At 44.1% G+C, this 25,806-nt stretch overlaps 1 protein-coding gene across 10 annotated transcripts in view; it reads left to right on the top strand.

Annotated features, from left to right (window-relative positions):
• LOC115128681 (nuclear transcription factor Y subunit gamma-like) overlaps positions 1-25,806 on the top strand; it is a 40,944-nt gene that overhangs the window by 3,613 nt on the left and 11,525 nt on the right. For 4 of the 10 annotated variants that reach the window (XM_065017947.1, XM_065017945.1, XM_065017940.1 and 1 more), the window contains exons 1-4: positions 14,095-14,128; positions 20,918-21,021; positions 21,171-21,242; positions 24,175-24,288. In XM_065017947.1, the coding sequence (XP_064874019.1) occupies positions 14,110-14,128; positions 20,918-21,021; positions 21,171-21,242; positions 24,175-24,288 (309 nt within the window). In that variant the 5' untranslated portion in view covers positions 14,095-14,109. Of the gene's footprint in view, positions 1-11,226; positions 11,352-12,053; positions 12,274-12,934; positions 13,294-14,094; positions 14,129-20,917; positions 21,022-21,170; positions 21,243-24,174; positions 24,289-25,806 lie in introns of those variants that run through there. The other 6 variants (XM_065017946.1, XM_065017939.1, XM_065017942.1 and 3 more) reach the window with 5 other exon arrangements.

Below are 25,806 nucleotides of genomic sequence, written 5' to 3'. Positions count from 1 at the left end.
GCCGTTTGTGTTTTTGCGTGTCAAAAAAGAAAACAATGACCAGTAGATAATGCTATTTGACGTGTCAAATAAGCTTGTTGCCCAATCCGGACCTGAATATGACTGCACGTCACATAATTGAACGCGTTCATAAATTTTTACGTAGTTTTTACACATTGATTTCACTATCGCTTGTATTTCATGTCACAACGATTCATCGATACATATGCTAAGATGCTGGTAAAGTTGTCTCGTGCACCTACAGTGCTGGTCATAAACATTTTTTATTAATTTGCATCACTGGCAATGACATTATTTTGAAGGCAAACTGCAAATTCCACTATTGTGCCTAATTCTTATTGTGGCTAACTTCACAACACAACCAAGTCCGGTCATGCCTCACAAGCCAGATGAAGCTAGCTGGCTGCTTATAATGTTAGCTTTGGGCAACAGGGTTAAGTAGCTGGCTAGATATTTATTTTCATGAACTGAAGTTCAATTTCAATAGGTGAACAACAAATGGCAACCTAGCTAATACTTACTCACAAGGATTCCTAAATCATTGCTAAGAATAATGAAAATGACTGCAGTTTCTACTGGTCATTGTTTTCAGGCTGGTTGTATTGGTGCTAGCTAGGTACCAAGCCAAAGCTAGCTACCCCAGAAGTTGTGATTGAACAAATGATGCTTTATTACCGACACAGTAAATGCATCGTTTGTGGCCGGTATTTGCTTGTTTGCAGACTTTTTTTGTACAGCTTTGACAGTGCTGCTGTATCTTTTTGACACGCAAAGACCCAAACGATGTTCCATAGTGTGTATGTTGGGGCGGCAGGGTAGCCTAGTGGTTGCACATTTAACATCCTGATAGAAATATGGTAAAACTGATTTAAGTTTCCCTGCATTAAAGTCCCCGGCTACTAGGAGCGCTAGCTCTGGTTGAGCGTTTTAAGTTGCATTCGTATTGTTATTTTATGCCCCATTGTAAATCATCAACATCTAGAATCAGTTTTTCATATTGAGCGCAGCCAGGATTGAAGCCGGTGAGACTGTTTTATGATCCACATCTAGGATGGAAAATTGTGTGTGCATATTTTTGTGTTGGTAAGCCTATTTTATTCAGGGGTGTGTGCGTGCATGGCATAGCCCGGCAGCCCTGAGGGCTCTCTTCTGTTGTGTGTTTATAAAATTGATAGCTCGGCTAGTTGTAAAAACGGATTTGTAAAACTGATAGCCTGGCTTGTTTATCTCTAAACAGTGTCAGTAAGCGAACATGTCCCAGGCAGCAGGCACCAGTCACAAAAGTCATGGGAAGGCTTCTGCTGCAGAGTGACCTTGTCAGGTGTCATCATGGAGGTTTGGGTTTAGGCAAGTCTGCCTGCACCGCCATAGAGCTGCTCTATAATCATTAACCACCCTGGAACCAGCTCTACTCTGTTTGCCTGCTCTCCCTGTACCACAATTGAAAAGGGAACATTGAGCTTTGTGTGTGTCTCTTTCTCTCTCTCGCTTTCTCTCTTTCATATTTACCACTTAGAGGCAGATACGCCCCTTGTATTCATATCAATGTGTAACTGGCAAATTGTGAGGGGTGCTGTTAAACCATGGGGGCTGTTTTCAGTTCAAATTAGGGAGGTGTTAAACAATGGAAGTGTTCACCATTCACCCAGACTCTATACCTGTATTTTGGTTACAGGGTCTTTGAAAATGCAGAAATCATGACTAGGGCCCTATCCCAACTACGAGAAATGGAGATTCTGAGGAGCGGAATGCCTAAAGAGATTTCTACTTTTGAGTTCACATTACATCCTTGCCTACCTTTCATTGTCGCTGGCAACTCAACTTTCTTATCTGCAGCTGAAATTGACCGTAAATATCACAGTAGCCGCTAGCCAGTAAACACAAACGATTATAAAATGCAAGCAAATGTTAGTTTTTGAAAACGTTTTTTATTTGACCTTTATTTAACTAGGCAAGTCAATTAAGAACAAATTCTTATTTACAATGACGGCCTAACCCGGACAACGCCGGGCCAATTGTGCGCCGCCCTTTGGGACTCCCAGTCACGGCCGGTTGTGATACAGCCTGGAATTGAACCAGGGTGTCTGTAGTGACGCCTCAAGCAATGAGATGCCACAGCTTAGACCACTTGCACCACTCGGGAGCCCTTCTAAAACATATTACAATATTGAATAATCCAACCAAACCATATTACACTTGAATAATGGAACAATTCACAAGAATGTGCAGACAATTAAAGGGTTTGTCTCAGCCATACAAAATAAATTAGCTGAAAATTCACATTATCAATTAACGTCAGCATATCAATGGTGAACGTTTACCCTCCAATGCGAATATTAACATTATCGTACATTGTCACTGATATTATAGCCAAGCTACACCAGTGTTTTAGTGGTGGCGCTGGATAACGTGACCTGGAAGATTTTAATTTACCATCCGTTTGAGAAATTTTCATTGGGTCCATAACTGATCCACCCACGGTGCTCAGAATGCCAAAAATCATATTTAGATTATGGTAATTAATCTTAACCGAACATGAAAATCATGTAATGAAGCAGCCAATAAAATGTCATTTTCAAACATTTGCCAAAATGCAATTTGCGGGAAAACACCATTCTAAACAGCGCACCTGATAGCGGTTCCATATGTGACAGATGGAATTCTCTTTTGAAAACTTAGAAGAATCTAAAGATGAAACGACTAGGATGGGTTGCTAATATGACTAGGCCTTTGGCTTCTGGACAACGAAAGAAAGTTTAAATGAAACCAATAGAACAGGAGATAAATTGCATAGCGGTGGGTCCAATAGGGAAGTATATGGAAATAAATTATATAATTACTCCTGTCTATGCAGATATATATATATATAAAATCATTCACCAGAAAGCATGACTTAGCCACAGAGTAATCGAGGATCATTAGCTTCTTTGGATTGTTTCAGATCACAAGCTTGTAGGCCTATGCCCATTTGGGAACCCCGCAATTTGGTCAGTGCGAGTGGCAATAGCACTAGCTGATTATGGAGTTGAGGTTGTCAGTAAAAAGCATCTAAAAATATGTGTGAAGATGTCTTGAGTATAATATAAATATTGAGGCAAGAAGGAGAGGGGTGTGTGGCATATATATATATTATTGTTTTACCTTTATTTAACTAGGCAAGGCAGTGTTAAGAACAAATTCTTATTTACAATGATGGCCTAGGAACACTGGGTTGTTCAGGGGCAGACGATTTATTTTCCCACCAACCTTTCGGTTACAGGCCCAACGCTCTAACCACGAGGCTAACTGCCGCCCCATATGTACATACATACATACACTACCGTTCAAAAGTTTGGACACACCCTCATCCCAGGGTTTTTCTTATTCTACATTGTAGAATAATAGTGAAGACATTAAAACTATGAAATAACACATGGAATCATGTAGTAACCAAAAAAGTGATATCTTAGAGCTACTACCCCCCTATTTTTTCCAATTTCTAACAGCCTGTAGCTCAGGCACAGAACCAAGGATATGCATATTCTTGGTACCATTTGAAAGAAAACACTCTGAAGTTTGTGTAACTGTGAATTGAATGTAGGAGAATATAACACAATAGATCTGGTTTAGATAATACAATGAAAAGAACCATACGTTTTTTAAATGTATTTTTGTATCATCTTTAAAATGAACAAGATAAAACAAACATTCAGATAGGATGATGGGGACAATGTCAGTGAAAAATATAAGAGGACAACAGTACTTGTGCAAAGTTCCAGAATGATAACTTCCAAAATGAGTGTGCTACATGACATTTATCATGAAGTCACCGAGGTGTCCCACACAAGTAGCCCAAATGTACCCAACTGGCCAAATTGGTGAAGGTAGACAATTTGAAACAAATAACTATATACAAAATGCCAAACTGGTATTCTAACACCCCCCCCCCCCCAAAAAAAAATGGAGAGAAAAAAATATATACATTTACAAAATAACATGAGTAACTATTTACACACTTTCAATATTTGGAAGACCCTCAGTCCTCTATCAAATCAAATGTATTTATATAGCCCTTCGTACATCAGCTAATATCTCAAAGTGCTGTACAGAAACCCAGCCTAAAACCCCAAACAGCAAGCAATGCAGGTGTAGAAGCACGGGGGCTAGGAAAAACTCCCTAGAAAGGCAGGAACCTAGGAAGAAACCTAGAGAGGAACCAGGCTATGAGGGGTGGCCAGTCCTCTTCTGGCTGTGCCGGGTGGAGATTATAACAGAACATGGCCGAGATTTTCAAACGTTCATAGATGACTAGCAGGGTCAAATAATAATAATCACAGTAGTTGTAGCGGATGCAACAGGACAGCACCTCAAGAGTAAATATGAACAGTTTAGGTTTCCATAGCCGTAGGCAGAACAGTTGAAACTTGAACAGCAGCAAGGCCAGGTGGACTGGGGACAGCAAGGAGTCATCGTGCCAGGTAGTCCTGACGCATGGTCCTAGGGCTCAGGTCCTCCTCCGAGAGAGAAAGAGAGAATTAGAGAGAGCATATTTAAATTCACACAGGACACTGGATAAGAGAGAAAATGTACTCCAGATATAACAAACTGACCCTAGCCCCCCGACACATAAACTACTGCAGCATAAATACTGGAGGCTGAGACAGGCGGGGTCAGGAGACACTGTGGCCCCATCCGATGAGACCCCCGGACAGGGCCAAACAGGCAGGATATAACCCCACCCACTTTGCCAAAGCTCTACACAATATTGTGCTGCTGATGCCATGTGCCATAGCAGTCTCTTTCTGCTGTAAAGCAGAGGGTCACCAAACATGTGGTGCAGGTGATGGGGGACTTAATTTTGCAAAGAACACAGCGACGCCTCCATGCTGTGCCCTTTTGGCCCTGAGGCACATCCATGCCTGCAGAAATACATTTGGGCAGATGAACACCACTTGTGGCAGGAGCTGGATGAACCAGCTTCAGTGGGGGATGGAGACCTTGGCCCTGGGGGCTGCCATTCGGAGTCAGTGTCACTGTGAAAGAAAATGTTCAGGTAGAATAGTTTCACATATGAGCCCTGTATCAACAGGTATAATAAACAGATATATATATATATATAGAGAACAGGGAACATAAGGTTGAATATATTATGTTAACATTAGAAGCCTCCTCCCTACGTTTGTTTTATTCACTGCTTTACCACACTGCCAACCCGGATGTCCTAGCCGTGTCTGAATCCTGGCTCAGGAAGACAACCAAAAACCCTGAAATTTCCATCCCTAACTACAACATTTTCCGACAAGATAAAACTGCCAAAGGGGGTGGAGTTGCAATCTACTGCAGAGATAGCCTGCAGAGTTCTGACTTACTATCCAGGTCTGTACCCAATCAATTCGAGCTTCTACTTTTAAAAATCCACCTTTCCAGAAACTCTCTCATCGTTGCCGTTTGCTATAGGCCACCCTCTGCACCCAGCTGTGCCCTGGACACCATATGTGAACTGATTGCCCCCCATCTATCTTCAGAGCTTGTGCTGCTAGGTGACCTAAACTGGGACATGCTTAACGTCTTGCGTCGAGCCATCCCGGATCCGGTATCGTGACTATAGCCTCAAGCTCATTACCATAACGCAACGTTAACTATTCATGAAAATCGCAAATGAAATGAAATTAATCTATTTGCTCACAAGCGTAGCCTTTTGTTAACAACACTGTCATCTCAGATTTTCAAAATATGCTTCTCAACCATTGCAAAACAAGCATTTGTGTAACAGTATTGATAGCTAACGTAGCATTTAGCATAGCATTTAGCGTTAGCATTCAGCAGGCAACATTTTCACAAAAACCAGAAAAGCATTCAAATAAAATCATTTACCTTTGAAGAACTTCGGATGTTTTCAATGAGGAGACTCTCAGATAGCAAATGTTCAGTTTTTCCTGAAAGATTATTTGTTTAGGACAAATCGCTCCGTTTTGTTCATCACGTTTGGGTAAGATTTTTTATTTTATTTTTTTATTAAAAAAATAAAGTCATTAAAATGCAAACTTTTTTCGAAATGAACTCCATAATATCGACAGAAACATGGCAAACCGATGTTTAGAATCAATCCTCAAGGTGTTTTTCACATATCTATCGACGATAAAATCCTTCGTGGCAGTTGACTTTCTCTTCTGAAGAAATGGAACGCGCATGGACCTACAGATTACGCAATAATTTCGACACAGGACACCGGGCGGGACACCAGGTAAATGTAGTCTCTTATGGTCAATCTTCCAATGATATGCCTACAAACACATCACAATGCTGCAGACACCTTGGAGAAATGACACAAAACGCAGGCTCATTCCTGGCGCATTGACAGCCATATAAGGAGACATTGGAACACAGCGCCTTCAGAATCTGGGGCATTTCCAGTATGAAACTTCATCTTGGTTTCGCCTGTAGCATTAGTTCTGGGGCACTCACAGATAATATCTTTGCAGTTTTGGAAACGTCAGAGTTTTGTCTTTCCAAGGCTGTCAATTCCATGCATAGTCGAGCATCTTTTCGTGACAAAATATTGCGCTTAAAACGGGCACGTCTTTTTATCCAATAATGACATAGCGCCCCCAAAAGGTTGAAGAGGTTAACACCCCTGCCATCCTACAATCCAAGCTTGATGCCCTCAATCTCACACAAATTATCAATGAACCCACCAGGTACAACCCCAAATCTGTAAACATGGGCAGCCTCATAGATATCATCCTAATTAACTTGCCCTCCAAATACACCTCTGCTGTTTTCAACCAAGATCTCAGCGATCACTGCCTCATTGCCTGCATCCGTAATGGGTCCACGGTCAAACGACCACCCATCATCACTGTCACATGCTCCCTAAAGCAATTCAGCGAGCGGGCCTTTCTAATCGACCTGGCCCGGGTATCCTGGAAGGATATTGACCTCATCCCGTCAGTAGAGGATGCCTGGTCATTCTTTTAAAAGTGCCTTCCTCTCCATCTTAAATAAGCATGCCCCTTTCAAAAAATGTAGAACCAGGAACAGATATAGCCCTTGGTTCTCTCCAGACCTGACTGCCCATGACCAGCACAAAAACATCCTGTGGCGTTCTGCATTAGCATCGAATAGCCCCCGTAATATGCAACTTTTCAGGGAAGTTAGAAACCAATATACACAGGCAGTTAGGAAAGCTAAGGCTAGCTTTTTCAAGCAGAAATTTGCATCCTGTAGCACGAACTCAAAAAGTTTTGGGACACTGTAAAGTCCATGGAGAACATGGTCACCTCCTCCCAGCTGCCCACTGCACTGAGGCTAGGAATCAATGTCACCACCGATAAATCCAATATAATCGAGAATTTCAATAAGCATTTTTCTACGGCTGGCCATGCTTTCCACCTGACTACCCTTACCCCGGTCAACAGCCCTGCACTCCCCACAGCAACTCGCCCAAGCCTCCCCAATTTCTCCTTCACCCAAATCCAGACAGCTGATGTTCTGAAAGAGCTGCAAAATCTGGATCCCTACAAATCAGCCGGGCTAGACAATCTGGACCCTCTCTTTCTAAAATTATCTGCCAAATTGTTGCAACCCCTATCACTAGCCTGTTCAACCTCTTTTGTATTGTCTGAGATTCCCAAAGATTGGAAAGCTGCAGCGGTCATCCCCCTCTTCAAAGGGGGAGACACTCTAGACCCAAACTGCTACAGACCTATATAATTTTTTGAATATTTTATTTTTCCATTTTCCAATTAAGAACATTCAAAACAACAGTGAAAAAATATTAGACAACAATAGGACAAAGTGACAGTAGCAGACGAGCGTAACAAAAATAAATAAATAATAATTATATATACAAAAATACAATAAATAATTCATAATAAATAAAATAATGAGACATTGGATCATATGGTCACCTGCCGTAGGCTACATATTATACATTACGTGTGAAACATTATATAATGATTATATAGAGATTCAATCAATGAGATGTGGGGGGAGATTCTCCATATAGTCAATAAAAGGTTGCCAAGTTCTGTAAAAATGTCTTTAACTTATTCCTCAAGCAGTAAGTGATTTTCTCTAGTGGGAAACAACTTTTAACTTCCGATAGCCACATTGCAACTGGCAGGGAGGAATCCGATTTCCATTTCAAGGCAATACATTTCTTGGCAATCGCTTGAGACGTGTCATTGCAGTAATTTGTGTAGCCAATGGTATTTTTGCAAAAAAGTCTGTGTGAAGACCCACTAGTTCAGGGATCATCAACAAGATTCAGCCACGGATCGTCGGGGGGCAGGAATATAAATACAAATAATTTGTAGACTGCAGATTGATCGCAAGATGCCCAAATAGATATGTTTGACTAAAATATAATAATTTCAAACCTTTCTTACATTTGTATACGATCACGTGTCTCTCTATTATGCGTGGGAATACTTGGGAACAGATTTCTTAAATTAAAATCACTTCGAGCTGATTTCCTGGTGTTTTTCCAGTCTTTAATGTCCGCCCTGCTCTAGGTCCGCCCTGCTCTAGGTCCGCCTTGCTCTAGGTCTTTTAGGTTGCTTTTATTTTTCCACATTTGTATTTTTTACTTATTTTTTTCTATGCCTTTCTGAAACAGCTGGTTTATGAAAGAGATCCCCCCCCATCCTGTAACAGCACTCTCCTTTCTGTCCTTCTTTCCGCCTCCCCCTTTCCCTGGATTGTTAATTATTGGAGAAGGTTTGCTCTCTCTCGCTCTTCACTCCTCCACTTCCTGTAGCAACACTCTCCTCTGTCCTTCCTTCCTTCCGCCTCCCCCTCCCCCTGGTTTGTTCATTAATAAAGCAAGTTTGTTCTCTCTCTCTCTCTCTCTCTCTGGCTTGTTTCTCAGTACAGTAAGGGATTTGCAGCGGTAATATGCAGGATAATCCTCAGGTCATTCCACCATCATCTGTGCAGACTGCCAGCTAAAAGCAACTGTTTCAGCAAATTGCTTTGCCCCCCCTCACATAAAATCTCTCACTTCAGTGCCAGGATATTTTCTTAATCTGTTGTTAACCAGATTTTTAGCCATACAGTGCTCCTCCATACACCATATACAGTGCTCCTCCATACACCATATACAGTGCTCCTCCAAACACCATATACAGTGCTCCTCCATACACCATATACAGTGCTCCTCCATACACCATATACAGTGCTCCTCCATACACCATATACAGTGCTCCTCCATACACCATATACAGTGCTCCTCCATACACCATATACGGTGCTCCTCCAAACACCATATACAGTGCTCCTCCATACACCATATACAGTGCTCCTCCATACACCATATACAGTGCTCCTCCAAACACCATATACAGTGCTCCTCCAAACACCATATACAGTGCTCCTCCATACACCATATACAGTGCTCCTCCATACACCATATACAGTGCTCCTCCATACACCATATACAGTGCTCCTCCAAACACCATATACAGTGCTCCTCCATACACCATATACAGTGCTCCTCCATACACCATATACAGTGCTCCTCCATACACCATATACAGTGCTCCTCCATACACCATATACAGTGCTCCTCCATACACCATATACAGTGCTCCTCCATACACCATATACAGTGCTCCTCCATACACCATATACAGTGCTCCTCCATACACCATATACAGTGCTCCTCCATACACCATATACAGTGCTCCTCCATACACCATATACAGTGCTCCTCCATACATCATATACAGTGCTCCTCCAAACACCATATACAGTGCTCCTCCATACACCATATGCAGTGCTCCTCCATACACCATATGCAGTGCTCCTCCATACACCATATGCAGTGCTCCCCCATACACCATATACAGTGCTCCTCCATACACCATATACAGTGCTCCTCCATACACCATATACAGTGCTCCTCCATACACCATATACAGTGCTCCTCCAAACACCATATACAGTGCTCCTCCATACACCATATACAGTGCTCCTCCATACACCATATACAGTGCTCCTCCATACACCATATACATTGCTCCTCCAAACACCATTCTTGCATCCCAAATGGCACCCTATTCCAATAGTGCATTACTTTTGATCATCCTAATGTTAAGGTTATTTTGTAGAACAGCATGGCTGACTGTCTGTTTAACTCCTGGCCAGATAACAGAACAGCATGGCTGACTGTCTGTTTAACTCCTGGTCAGATAACAGAACAGCATGGCTGACTGTCTGTTTAACCCCTGGCCAGATAACAGAACAGCATGGCTGACTGTCTGTTTAACTCCTGGCCAGATAACAAAACAGCATGGCTGACTGTCTGTTTAACTCCTGGCCAGATAACAGAACAGCAAGGCTGACTGTCTGTTTAACTCCTGGCCAGATAACAGAACAGCAAGGCTGACTGTCTGTTTACCTCCTGGCCAGATAACAGAACAGCAAGGCTGACTGTCTGTTTAACTCCTGGCCAGATAACAGAACAGCAAGGCTGACTGTCTGTTTAACTCCTGGCCAGATAACAGAACAGCATGGCTGACTGTCTGTTTAACTCCTGGCCAGATAACAGAACAGCATGGCTGACTGTCTGTTTAACTCCTGGCCAGATAACAGAACAGCATGGCTGACTGTCTGTTTAACTCCTGGCCAGATAACAGAACAGCATGGCTGACTGTCTGTTTAACCCCTGGCCAGATAACAGAACAGCATGGCTGACTGTCTGTTTAACTCCCCCTGATCAGATAACAAAAGCATTTATATACCCCCAGCCACTATTCCTATAAAATAAAATCTGTTTTTATTAGTAGCCTAGAGCTAGGTATTCAGTATTTCATTAAGCTATTGCTGAATCTGGATCGTACTATCAGATTGCATGGATGTGTAGCCTCATTAATTCACATGAAGTTCATTGTGTAATAAGTAGTTATTCTTGTACATTTTTGTGAATGAACGGACGCATACCTTTCAATTATGTTTTTGTGTTATTATCACTTAAACAGACGTAAGATGTAGTAGATAGCCTGGATGTTGAAATTCTCTCTCTACCTGCTGTGACAGCGAAAGGACAGGCGTGTGTGCCTGTGGGTGTGCACTTTATGCCTGTGCACACGTATCAGGCGGAGTGTCTGCTCAATATGCAGTTTCTCTTTAAATCATGTGGCTTCAACATGCGGCATCCATTCTGACACTCCCCTTGGCCAATCAGGGGTAGCAGGGCTGCTTACATCACTGGCCAGTCCGGGCTGTGGTGAGGCGGGACTCAGGGAGACATTTAGTTTGACATTGTAAATAAGCAGGGAACAGTTGTCAGAGAGAGCAGCCAGTGGTTCCTTTCTTCTCCGTACAGCCATGAGAAACGCAAGATCAACTGGAGGACACAGAATGCAGAGGCAAGCTACCTCCATCACTTCCTCACTCACTCTAACGCACCACTTCCTCACTCACTCTAACGCACTTTTTTTTTATAACTTTCTTTTTTGTCTGGTTCTTCTTTCTCTCTCTTCCTCATTTCTTTCCTTGACCCCTATCCTTCAGCTCAAGGTAACTTAAAACAGGAAGTTGGCTGGCGGTGAAATGGGTGGTTGGGTGGAGGAAGGGGGAGGAGCGTGGAAAGTGTCAGAGCCTACGAGCATGTGGCTCGGCCAATAGAAAGCAAGGACTTTGTCCTGTCATTGGGGGATCGTCTGAGAGCGGGGCAGGAGCCCGGTCAGGGGCGGGGTATCATGTTGCAGGCTAGATTGATTACTTTTGAATATTAAAGGGCAAGGAGGCAGGAGGAGATTTTTAACTGGGACGCTGGAGTGCCGCTGTTCTGCCGTTTGTCGCTCCTTCACCTCTTTTTTTCTTTTTTGTCCTCCTGTGTGCTGAGGCAGGGGTCAGCTGAATGACAAACGAAAGGGTCGCTGTCCTGGAGAGCGAGAGAGAGGAAACGAGTGATAGGAAGAGAGGGAGAAAAAGAGGGAGACTGTGGGGCAAATGAGGGGACTTGGTCAGAGGAGAAACGAGAGAGAGGGGTGTGTGTTTAGGAGAAGGAGGGTGGTGGGGGGAGCGGTGGAGACTCAGTTGAGGGGGAGGGGTAAAGGGGTGGTGGTGAATGCTCTTCTCTCTGTCGTGCAAGCTATATGCTTTGTAAAGGCGGCGGACGGGCAGACTGCCTTTTGTCTGTTCCTGGTTCCGGGGCACGAGGAAGTTGAGGGCTACAGAGATTTTGTGTGTCAACCAGCCACCCCTCTCTTCTACAATGCAGAGTAGAGTACAGCCTTTCTCTCTCCTGCTCTTCCACAGCCTACTACACAGCATGAAGGGCACAGGGTAAGTGTGACAACTCAAACACACTGGTAACCACAGACCTGGCTGTGTTTTAGACCACAGCAGGACTCCTCCACTACTCATGTGTACTTTGTCACTTCTCGTCTTTATCTATCGCTCTCTCTCTGCAGAGATGGGATGCTCTCTCTGACCTCCTCTCTCCTCCTCCTCCTCTTCTGTCGTCCTCTACTTTTCTCCTTGAGAGAAATCTGTGTGTGTGTGTTTTGGTTGTTTATTTCTGCATCGGACAGCAGTCTGCCCGGCCACCCTCATGTCCTTCAACTGTCACTCCAGTACAGGATCGGTGTTGTTGACATCTTTAGTTAGCATTTTGCAGAAGTGAAAGTGGTGAGAATGTGTATATATTTTTTTTCACAGTTGATTTGAGTCATGTTAATGTTTTCCTATGAACACTACAATGTAGGCTACTAATATTGAGACAGGTTCTATTGGATAAGGCTGTTTGTTCTGTGGAACAGCCGTAGCTGGCGTTTGAGACCCTGCTACTGCTGTGCTTTGACTTTGGACTTTCAAGCAGAATGTTAGCAGCTGTTAGTCTCTCTCTCTCTGGGCTGTGTTGGTTATTGACTCTGTAGCGCTGTGGTAGACCGGCCCAGCACTGTACTCACAGGGAGACAGACTTCAAAGTCATCCAGGATGGTTGCGGTGCTGTGAATGCGGTTGCTGACCAGGGCCAGCTAGGGCCAGTAGCTAACACTCGCCTGACAGTGATGCAATGGAGAGGGCAAGATGGTTGCTGGGCTGACTGCTGGATGTTTGGGGGACAATCCAAGACCTCGTAGTTGTGGGGTTTTTGATGTGGGATTGTGAGCTCTCTTTAGATGGAATCTTTAACATCTTTAGCTCTGTCCTCCCTAATTGAACGTTTCTATTGGTGCCTTTCTCTCTGACAAAATGAAGTCCCGTTGGGGAGACGGAGGACAATAACTCCAGAGCTGAAGCCCTGGCTGCCAAATTCCAGCTCCCGTCACTGTTTGCATGAGATTTGAATATCATTTGCAGGTGAGCGGGACTGCATCGTAAGCAAAATGGTTGGGAAAGTAAATGAAAATCCAAACAAACACACAGACACACTCGACCATACACACATACTTGCAGCAAGCTCCCTCCCAGCTAAAGTGACTACACACAGGCCCAGTTTTGAGTGTGTATGTAATGTTGTGTGTTGTCAACACATGAGCCAAACTGCCAGGTAAAGGTTGCTGGTGGTGTTATGTTATTGAGGCTAATATGCAGGTAGCAGCAGTGGGTGCCAGAGCTGCCTCGGCCTAGTTGTTCGATGAAGGTCACAAGAATGTGAGACTGACTCCCGCAGTCTTTCTGTCAGCGGAGAGAGGGATGAAAGGACAGTGAGGGATGAGGAATAAGGGACTTGCGGACAGAGATGTCTTTCTTTGCGCTCAAAGGAAAGAAGTGATGAAAATGGGGTCGTCCATGCAAGTGCTGCAGTGAAAGTTGAAAAACCTGTTCTCTCTTTCCCCGTCTCGCTCTCTCTATTGCTCGCTCTCACCCCCCCCTCCCTCTCTCTTTCCCCCTCCCGCTCTCTCGCTCCTCCCTCTCTCTTTCCTCCTCCCGCTCTCTCACCCCTCCCTCTCTCTTTCCCCCTCCCTCTCTCTTTCCCCCTCCCGCTCTCTCTCTCCCCCTCCCCCTCTCTTTCCCCCTCCCGCTCTCTCTCTCCCCCCTCCCTCTCTGGTTTCTCTCTCTCCTCTGTTGAATGACCTTGGGAGATCAGAGCGGAGCGAGTTCTTCCTGGAGTTGGTTTGAAGCAGAACCAAGGGCAAAGTTTGCAGGGACAGAGCACAGCACAGGGCCAGTGGGATGGACGACTTTGACACAGGTCAGGGCTGGCTGTCAGACATTATTACAGGCCGCGGCTCTCTTCAAGCACAGCATCCACCGCAAACTGATCATAACGTGCTCATACAGATCTAGCTACGTGTTCTTGGTTAGTCTGTAATTCACTGACTGGCTGAGAACGAGAACCGGGCTCCTATTTTGTTCTTGAGTAGATCATTTACCCGGCACGCTGCAACACTGCCAATTTCTGTTCTCTTATTTGTGTGTGTGTGTGTGTGTGTGTGTGTGTGGTTGGGTTTTTACCTCTGACCTGAATGAATATAGGTGCATTTGGTTTGATATGCCGCTGCTGATTTGCCCATAATAGGATTCAACAATGATTGATTCTTCTGTTTTTTTTTCTTTTCAGTTTCTTTTCCGTCAGTAATTTTTTTTTTTCAATGCTTTATTTAGAAATGTTCATGTTCACACTTGTTCTTCCCAGTCTTTCCCCCGCTGATGTCACTGGATGAAGCAGCTTGACTGAGCTTCCCATGTCAATCCATAACGTGAGGAGAGGAAGCATGAAATTGTGTTTTATTTGCCCCCCATAACATTCCCAAAAATGGGACAGTGTTTTTCTGCTAAACAGAATCCTAGAGGGCTTGTATTTAGTGACTTTCCTTGAGTTGACCAAGGCAGTCATCCTTCTAGAATGTGACCTCCGCTATTGACGTTGCATGCAGCTTGTGCAATGTGTACCCTTACTGTTTGCACTGTAGGCTTATCATACATCATTTACTGATAGCCTAGCTAGCTTATATAGCCTAGCCATAGCCTTTGGTTGAAGAACTGCAGTTTGTGTGCTCTTGCACCTGACATTTTGCAGTAGCTCACCTTAATGATCATTATAAGGATATCGTTTTATTCCGACAACACAAAAAGTTAACATTCCAATCCTGTCCTGTTGCAGAGTCCTTTGAGGAAATTATCTCTCCTTCTGTCTTTTTCTCTCCTCTCTTTCTCCCTTTCTTTCTCTCTCCTCTCTTTCTCCCTTTCTTTCTCTCTTTCCTCTCTTTCTCTGATGGAGGATCTGATTAGTGACCTCTATTACTCTGTATCTGCCCTCATCACTTCAGTATTTTCACAACAATCAAGGAGGGGAGAATGGAGGTGGCAAGTGGGAATGACACGAGATGTCTCTTTTGAGCACCTGTCAACCTATTACAAATCTGTGAATATTTAATCATTTGGTAACCAAAGAATGTATTTCCTGTAGAAGTTCCAGGTTGTTAAACAGTGAACTACACGTTTTGTTTTTGGAATAGATGTTTTAGTTGTTGGCCAAAGGCAAAGTGGTAGGCTACATCCCTCTGTTCCCGAAAGGTCATTCCAGTTAGAGGTTGACTAAATAATCCAGGAGTAACATTATGTCAAATCATGTTAGTGTTAAAACAACACAATGCCCAGAGCCAAATAAACCCTCACATGAGCATGTAGTTGACCATTGAATGCATTCTTGTTTTTCTTCAACATTTCAGAGTTATTCAGTGCAGGCTCTCCTGGGGGAGTTTCACAAGTCTGGATTAATGAGTTAGCCAGAACTACTTCTGTCAACATTTTGAACCAGTCAGGAGGAGTCATGGTACCATGACTGCAAAATCGTTCTCCTTTAACCTGCTCCATGCTAGCCTTACTGGAAACAATACCGACTACTGCATACCATGGAAGCCTATTATTCATATCCTACTGATGTTATTGGAATACATTAGAAAACACCTTTTTGGATGTTGTCCTCACTCAGGCCAAGGTTTGGCTATAGGCTAGGTTATAGGCTAGGCTACACTTATTGTCCATTAGTCAATAAATCTATTCCCTTTGTGAAGTTCCCCTGTGGTTGCATTACGTTGTTAATGCACTCTAAAGCTTGAGGTTTGAAATAGGACCATCTAGTGTTGTGATGGTCATGGCATTGTGGATGACCATAATTGTCTCATTAAAATCCACCAGCCAGGCCATTAAGGAAGCGATTAACTCAGTGTTCATCATTAGTGTTACTCATTAATTTCCTTTCCGTCAGCGATGCATTTACCTGAGCAGCGAACACCTCCCTATGCAGAAACAGCTACCTGCAGTGCATCACTCCAATCTGAAAAGTCACTCCTTTCTTGCACCTCGGACTCCCCCCTTGCAGAATCTACAAGAACAGGACCAGTACAGGCAAAATGGTAATATCGTCTCTAGTCGAGATCTGAGAGGACTAGATGAAGAGTTTCCACCATTTTCCTTGCCCCTATCCAGTTGTTTCTGACATTCTAGGGCGAGTTCAGTCCCAAAAGGGCCCAGGTATGGAGTGTCATTGTCAGTTTGGACCTGAAGCTGATGACACTGCTGTGAGTGTGTCCGTGGCCGACCTGCCAGGGGAGAGCAGAGGGGCTGGGCAGGACAACAATGCTGCTGATTCAGCAGATCCGGCTGCTGAACACCATTTTACTTTCTCAGAGGGGAGAGAAAGGGGAGACACGGATGCAGGAGGAGAAGCGGCAGCGGATGGTCAGTGTTGCCGACGAAGCACACTGTGCAGGTCAGGAGAAACTGTACACCGCCATCTCCTCTTCTCTGACCACTGAAGGGCAACAGAACTGCAGAGGAGAGGAAAGCACCACAGTGCAGCATAGCACCGCCAGCACAGTGCAGCATAGCACCGCCAGCACAGTGCAGCATAGCACCGCCAGTGCAGCACAGTGCAGCATAGCACCGCCAGCACAGTGCAGCATAGTACAGTAAAAAAACAGAGTAATGGCAGTGCAGAAGAACACATATCAAAGACCAGCACATTACAGTAGAGCACATTACATCATGTCACAGTGCTATGTGGACATAGGGTCCAAGTAGAGAGACACACCAGTGCAGCCAAGTGTAACCAGTCAATACCACCAGCGGTGTCGTGGAGAGAGAACACAGTTTACATACCTTTTTTTAGTTTGCGTGAGCACCTATCGTAGAAAAAATCTATTAAAATGACTCATTGTGAACGGTGACTGGTTACACTTGGCTGCACGGGTGTGTCTCTCTACTTGGACCCTATGTCCACATAGCGCTATTTTGTTCTTTACCTCTACATCACACTGAACACCACAGCCTGACGCTCCAAATGAACATGTGTTGGTCACTGCCTCTTCAAGGACATCAGTCCCCATTTGGAGAGGCTCACTCGTAGATATTGGATCAGGTTTCTGCTAGGCTAAGACTGCTTTATTTCCTACAGTGCTTATATGCATAGAGTGTCTATTGACGTGAGAACTGGTCTGTGGCGGGCGTCGTGTGTATATTGAAGGTCGTAGGGTCACACAGTGAGATTAATAATTGTATCACATGCTCTCCCCGAGAGAGCAAAGCCCCGCTCCGGAGCGGTTCAGTCAGCTGAGGTTTGGTGTGTGTGCGTGTGTAAGTGGAGACAGCTGTGGCGGTTAGGTCCTACTTGTTTATTTATTCATTCATTCATTTATCGCTCATTAATTGAAGTGTTTGCTCTTTTAATTCCCGTTCCCGCTCTCCATTTCCTCCCTGGGCCACCACAGAAATCCCACTGTTGCCGTGGTAATTAGCCAGATAGTCCTCTGTCATGGTGTTAAGTGAATCGTCTAATTATCATTTCTTATCTGGCTACCATTTGGAGAGAATACACATTTTTTTATTTATTTAAATGTAACCTTTATTTAACTAGGCAAGTCGGCTAAGAACAAATTTTTATTTACAATGATGGCCTACCGGGGAACAGTGGGTTAACTGCCTTGTTCTGTTGGCAGAACAACAGATTTTTACCTTGTCAGCTCGGGGATTCGATCTAGCAACCTTTTGGTTTCTTGCCCAACACTCTAACCACTAGGCTACCTGCTGCCCCCACATACACGCATACGTAAAAACAAAAGTTTGGGGTCACTTAGAAATGTCCTTGTTTTTGAAAGAAAAGCACATTTTTTTGCCCATTAAAATAACATCAAATTGATCAGAAATGCAGTGTAGACATTGTTAATGTTGTAGCTGGAAACGGCAGATAAAAAAAAAGATATATATATATATATTTTTACATTGAATATCTACAGAGGCGTACAGAGGCCCATTATCAGCAACCATCACTCCTGTGTTCCAATGGCACGTTGTGTTAGCTAATCCAAATTTATCATTTTAAAAGGCTAATTGATCATTAGAAAACCCTTTTGCAATTGTGTTAGCAAAGCTGAAATCTTTTGTTCTGATTTAAAGAAGCAATAAAACTGGCCTTCTTTAGACTAGTTGAGTATCTGGAGCATCAGCATTTGTGGGTTCGATTCCAGGCTCAAAATGGCCAGAAACAAAGGACTTTCTTCTGAAACTTGTCAGGCTATTCCATGTGAGAATTTGCCAAGAAACTGAAGATCTCGTACAACGTTGTGTACTACTCCCTTCACAGAACAGTGCAAACTGGCTTTACAACATTAACAATGTCTACACTGTATTTCTGAACAATTTGACGTTATTTTAATGGACAAAAAATGTGCTTTTCTTTCAGAAACAAGGACATTTCTAAGTAACCCCAAACTTTTGAACGGTAGTGTACATACAGTACATGCATACACGGATGTCCTCTCACATTTACATTTACATTTAAGTCATTTAGCAGACGCTCTTATCCAGAGCGACTTACAAATTGGTGCATTCACCTTATGACATCCAGTGGAACAGTAGTGCATCTAAATCTTTTAAGGGGGGGGGGGGGGGTGAGAGGGATTACTTTATCCTATCCTAGGTATTCCTTAAAGAGGTGGGGTTTCAGGTGTCTCCGGAAGGTGGTGATTGACTCCGCTGTCCTGGCGTCGTGAGGGAGTTTGTTCCACCATTGGGGGGCCAGAGCAGCGAACAGTTTTGACTGGGCTGAGCGGGAACTGTACTTCCTCAGTGGTAGGGAGGCGAGCAGGCCAGAGGTGGATGAACGCAGTGCCCTTGTTTGGGTGTAGGGCCTCTCCTACTGCATCCATCACAAGATCAACTCCTGGCGCCGCTGTTAAAACGCTGGGCTGCCTTGGAGCTGTACAAAGTAGACAAATGAAACAGTGTTCCTGGAAGGTGTGTCATTATACTGTTCTTTATGGTTTGTTTTGTCATTCTCCCACTCAGACCAGATCAGGTATGGTAAACTAAAAACAAGGGCATTTGGTTCTTCATTGTAGGCTTAGCCTGACTCCACCATAAGACTACAAATCCCATCAGTGTTATCTTCATCTGTGCCCTCATGAATGCTGGGATTGTTTTGTCGGCTAAGGGGAAGCGGGTCAGTGATTTGCAACAGGACTTCAATCAACCTTGAAATGAAACTGGACACTGGGCAGTCCAACTCATCACAAACACTTTTAGAGGACAATAACTATTCTGGCCTGCCATTACATCTGGTCTGATTGATTAATCGACCCCTCCACCCCCCGATTTCATTCTGATTGATTTACTCTCTATTTGAAAATAACAGGAAGGAATGCTCATGGTTCAGAACTGATTTAATGTCATACTGTCTGTGTTTTGAACTTAATGGAGGACGTGAGCTCAGCTGTGGCCAATGGTTGAGAGGCAGGACTAAGCTGTGGCCAATGGCTGAGAGGCAGGACTAGAGTCTTTGTGTGGTCATGTTTTTATGCTTCTCGTTCTCTCTCGCTCTCTCACATTCTTTCTTCTTTCTCTCATATTCTCATCATCATGTTTGACCCACATAGCCGTCGGACTGCAACGACCCTCCCTCCCTCCTTCCCTGTCTCTTACCTCCCACTGTTCCAGCCTCTGGCACCTTTTCTCAGCGTTGGGTTAATGATGCTCCGCTGTACACACACTGGACACACACCACACCCAGCTATTATAGTGTTTCCCTTTTCTCTTGTTGCCTGTCCATTATTCCCAGGAAAGAAGAGAGGGAGAGGTGAGGTTGCACTGTAGACCGGCTCAGACAGGCAGGCTAATGTTCACAGCAGAATTCCTGGCATGCCATAGTAAACTGGCGCGTTCCCTTTCTGGGAGCCAGGCTCAGGCCTCACGTTGCAGAGTTATGTGGATATGGAGGTGTGTGTGTTTTGGTGCTTGAGTGCGGGGGTGAGTTGTTACTACAGGGAGTGGAATACTCTGAGCTAGGCTTGTGCCGGTATACCGGGGTATTTTCAATTACCTACGGTATGATTTTTGTCAAAAGCAAATGTGCGGGCGTCCCAAAGCTCTGGGGGGTGCGTGCTACCCCACTGCTTATAATATGTTAACTATCTAAGATGTGCCAAATACGTTATGTTCAGTCAGGGCTCCAGCTATGCATGTAGTTTGCTAAGTAGCTAAATGGCAGGATCAAGTACCCTGCTGTCTAAAGAATGGGGCACTCAGGCCTGTCCTCAGACTTGGGGTCACTAATACCCCACAGTGACATGACAGACTAGAGTCTTCTGTTTGATGCAGTTTGATGTAGCTGTAGGCTACTAATGTGGTTGTGCCATGCAGCGATCTGTCGTTAGGCATGTCAAGGATTGATGGGCGGCAACAGAAATAGAAACGGCCCAGCCTATATTTAAAATTCAATGTATTCTAATTGAAGGTTTTCCTATGGAGTTGCTAGAGCTCTGGCCAGTGGGGCCTTTGGCTGCCATTGTCGGTCAACTCTGGTGTGCTGTTCTTGGTAGATTTGATTCACTCATCCGCCTTTCATTGATCGACTCTTTGCTCAAGATCATTGTTCATTCATACAGTAAATCATGTTTTTTCTGAATCTGATATTTTGCCCTTTCACACTCTTTTCCTGTCTATCGGTCTCTCCCTCCTCCTCTCTCCCTCCCTCCCCCTGCAGTGAGCATGTCTGCAGATTCGTTTGGCCCCGGGGGCAGCGATGCCCAGCAGAGCCTACAGTCGTTCTGGCCACGCGTCATGGAAGAGATCAGGAACCTCACGGTGGTACGTCACGCCCTCCCTCCGTCACACACGCGCACACACACAAGCATGGATGTTGCAGACACACACACACCCTTCATTGTGGTACACATACATACATCACAAGTGGTTTCCACATGACCTGCCCCTAACACCCCTTGGCTCTGTTTCAGAAGGATTTCCGCGTGCAGGAGTTGCCTCTCGCCCGAATCAAGAAAATCATGAAGCTGGATGAAGATGTGAAGGTAGGAGGCATTTCTGCATTTCTGGCTTACACATCACAGGTCACCACTCTCTGTGATCACTCTGATGTCTTCATCAACACCCTATTCAGATTACAAAACATGGCAATGTGTAGCTGAGGTGTCCACAGCTGGCTGAAATGAAGAGGATTCACAGGACCCACTAGCTCATTCTGTAGAAAATGCTTTGAGGAGACATGTTATTTGCAATCGTACTTCATCAAATTGTATTTGTCACATACACGTGTTTAGCAGATGTTATTGCGGGTGTAGCGAAATGCTTGTTTCTAGCTCCAACAGTGCAGTAATATCTAACAATTTACAACAATACACACACCCATCCCGTAGTGGCTAATAGACAAGCAGTAGCAGCTTAATAGACAAGCAGTAGCAGCTTAATAGACAAGCAGTAGCAGCTTAATAGACAAGCAGTAGCAGCTTAATAGACAAGCAGTAGCAGCTTAATAGACAAGCAGTAGCAGCTTAATAGACAAGCAGTAACAGCTTAATAGACAAGCAGTAACAGCTTAATAGACAAGCAGTAGCAGCTTAATAGACAGGCAGTAGCAGCTTAATAGACAAGCAGTAACAGCTTAATAGACAGGCAGTAGCAGCTTAATAGACAAGCAGTAGCAGCTTAATAGACAAGCAGTAGCAGCTTAATAGACAAGCAGTAGCAGCTTAATAGACAAGCAGTAACAGCTTAATAGACAGGCAGTAACAGCTTAATAGACAAGCAGTAACAGCTTAATAGACAAGCAGTAACAGCTTAATAGACAGGCAGTAGCAGCTTAATAGACAGGCAGTAACAGCTTAATAGACAAGCAGTAACAGCTTAATAGACAAGCAGTAACAGCTTAATAGACAGGCAGTAACAGCTTAATAGACAAGCAGTAGCAGCTTAATAGACAGGCAGTAACAGCTTAATAGACAAGCAGTAGCAGCTTAATAGACATGCAGTAGCAGCTTAATAGACAAGCAGTAGCAGCTTAATAGACAGGCAGTAACAGCTTAATAGACAGGCAGTAACAGCTTAATAGACAAGCAGTAGCAGCTTAATAGACAAGCAGTAACAGCTTAATAGACAAGCAGTAACAGCTTAATAGACAGGCAGTAACAGCTTAATAGACAAGCAGTAACAGCTTAATAGACAGGCAGTAACAGCTTAATAGACAAGCAGTAACAGCTTAATAGACAAGCAGTAACAGCTTAATAGACAGGCAGTAACAGCTTAACTGGGTGGAGGAAGAAGCTGAACTGAAGGCTGCAGTTATAACTTGCACGCAATTTTTGTTGATTGTAACTGAGTTGCTTGTTGACTGCTTCGTGAAACACCCCTCTGCAACTCATCTGCAACTTGGTTGCACCCAGTTGAAACTTTTCAACTTTGTGCAACTAGTTGCAAGCAACAGCCAATCAAAACAGACACTTTTGTCACAGGATCCATTCTAAGGTTCGGATTCCGACCCAATTGTCATGTCAACACAGCTGTCAGTGCTGCGCAGCACAAACTGCAATCAGGGTAGACAGAAGAGAGACTAGCACAGCAGGAGAAGTATACAAATGATTGTACATGGTTTAGCAGTCAATAAATGTAAGTGAATCCAAACTTCTCCCTTACCAGTTTCAACTGAAATGGGCCTACCATTTGATATAGCAGTGTGAGGGGTTGAGAGGGCCCACCTCGCAGGGGACTGTTTCCTGACTACTGCCGAGGTGTAATGGTCTTTCTGGCGCTTATAGCTGCCAAGCATCACCCAGATGGGTGCTACACTTCAGTAGTGGACTATCCAGCCTACCTACAGAGGAGGAGACAACAGACGAGGTGCCTAATGAAGATCTCTGGGCTTGTCTAAGTAACTGACACTGCTCCCTCTCTGTGCCATCAAAGCTCCCTCCTCTTAAGCTACTGCCCAGCCTTCCTGAACTGCTTGTCTGAATGTAACAGTATAGCTTCCGTCCCTCTCCTCGCCCCTACCTGGGCTCGAACCAGGGACCCTCTGCACACATCGACAACAGCCACCCTCGAAGCATCGTTACCCATCGCTCCACAAAAGCAGCGGCCTTTGCAGAGCAAGGGGAACAACTACTTCAAGGTCTCGGAGCGAGTGACATCACTGATTGAACCGCTATTAGCACGCACCCTGCTAACTAGCTAGCCATTTCACATTGGTTACATGAACAACACCTTATCTGAATCTGTGGAAGACCATTCGCCCAAGACTTGCCAGATCTTTTATACATTTTTACAGCGTTTTTGAGATTCTGTTTGTAATGCAAAAAGATATATAAAAATAAATATATTGTAGTTTGTTGCTAGCTTGGTTAGCTCATAGCTAGCTAGCTGTGTTGGTGTTTGCAATGTCATTTTGGCTAACTAGCTAAGTTGTACAGGCTGTTCTATATCCCTGTTGTTACAATAACCAAACGGTTGGATAAACAAATTATTTGTGAAACCACAATGTAAGGCAGCAGGTGACATGATTGGCTGTTGCATGCAATTTTATTTGCGTTTGAGTTCCTTCATGTAACAGCAAAGTTGCTTGAGATGATGTCATTTGCAACTAAAATTGCATGAAAGTTGCTTCATGTAACCCAAGCCTTGGAGATCAGCAGATCACTGACATGCTGCACATCTAGAGGGACCCTTCTGCTAGCCATGACGCAGAGTGTATGTGTTTGTTATGCTAGCCATGACCCAGCAGCTCTGTAGCCTGCTGCTTGCCTTCCGGGCAAACTCCCCGACATGCCCAACTTCTAAATGTCACTCAGTGGAAATGTTTTCAAAAGTTTAGGTTAGGTCTCTTCCCTTTAGTAGAAAAGGCTACGGGCGGCCTATCTATACAACCCTATCTAGTTGTGTACGTTTGTCTGTTCTGTGTGTGTGTTCCCTGTTTCCCCCTAGTTATAACATGTCATCACCGTGTCTCCATAGATGATCAGTGCGGAGGCTCCAGTGCTGTTTGCCAAGGCAGCTCAGATCTTCATCACAGAGCTCACGCTGAGGGCCTGGATTCACACTGAAGACAACAAGAGACGCACCTTACAGGTCAGTTACACCCTCCCTAGTGTGTAAAGAGGTCACGCACGCATCTTCTCTAGTCTGTAAAGAGGTCACGCGCCTGTGCACGCACGCAGATGCACATGCAGTCTGCTGACCCAATTTTACATTTAAAGACAACACATGCAGTTGTGCTGGCCCCTGTGTGTGTGTAGAGGCCCCACACCGCCATCCCCTGAGGACCGGCTCTGTTAAAATCCTTTTCTGTCTGTCCCCTCTGAAAGCAAACCTTGGCTCCCGTGACCCACTTTTACTCACAACGCCATTTTGCTCTCTTATCCCAGAGCCAGGAGAATTACATGGATCCTGGAGTGACGCTAGGGAATGGGGAAGACCTAGAGAGAGACAAAGTGAAAGCGATTGTGGGGAGAGAGTGTGAGAGAAGAGAACGGGAGAGCGAGTGAGAGAAGCAAGAGGAAGGGAGAGAGAGAAAAGAGGGAGACTGGGAGAGGGATAGAAAAGAGAGGGAGAGAAAAGAGTGGGTTGATCAGAGTGGTTTTGAAAGCCCGGGCTAGTCGCACCTGTGTGTCAGAGGGCAGACTAGCCAGTCAGCCATACAATGAAACATTAAAGCAGAGTGCCCCAGTTCTCTCTCTTCTTCATCCATGCACACAGAGCCTTCAGAAAGTATTCACACCCCTTGACTCTTTCCACATTTTGTTGTGTTACAAAGTGGTATTCAAATACATTTAATTGAAATGTCTTGTCAACCTTCTACACAACATACTCTGTCAAAGTTTAAATTTTATTTTTTTACAATAACTACTAATATCTTGATTAGATACTTATTCAACCCCGAGTCAATACATGTTAGAATCACAGCTATTACAGATGTGAGTTTTTTTGGGTATGTCTCTAAGAGCTTTGCACACCTGCATTGTACAATATTTGCTAGACAGCCATTTTTAAGTCTTGCCATAGATTTCGAAGACAATTTAGGTCAAAACTGTATCTAGGCCACTCAGAAATGTTCAATGTCATCTTGGTAAGCAACTCCAATTTGCAAGGTTGCTAGTCGACTAGCGTTACGTTAGCAATGCATTAGTCAGCCAGTTGCTATCAACACCTATCTTACAGCTGCATTAAATTAAACCATCTAACCAGTTATCAAATAATGTTACCGGTTTATGTAGTTATCTTGGCCAGCTAGCTAAAGTTAGCTGGCTAAGCTAGCTAGCAGGCTAAAATAACTAAGTAATCTAGCCAACCACCACCGTCAACAGTAGTAAGCCAGAGAACAACTAGTCTAGCACAGGCAGGGACCAACAGAACACACGCAAAAAAAGCCAGCAGATGTGAAGTAAAGAAAGCGGAGACTTAACGATTGACGGTTGGGTCATTCTCACGGAACTGGTATTTGACCCAAAAATTCTCAAGTGTTATTTTTCACGAAATGACCTTTTGGTTCACTGAGATTAGGATCAGATATTATGCATTTTTGTGGGAGAAAAATATATATTATTTATTTATTTTCCCTCCACAATTACCAGTGCAAAAATGTTAATT

This window comes from Oncorhynchus nerka, linkage group LG4 (assembly GCF_034236695.1).
Source record: "Oncorhynchus nerka isolate Pitt River linkage group LG4, Oner_Uvic_2.0, whole genome shotgun sequence".
In the NCBI taxonomy this organism is placed as follows: Eukaryota; Metazoa; Chordata; class Actinopteri; order Salmoniformes; family Salmonidae; genus Oncorhynchus; species Oncorhynchus nerka.
This window is presented reverse-complemented; position numbering and strand designations above follow the sequence as displayed.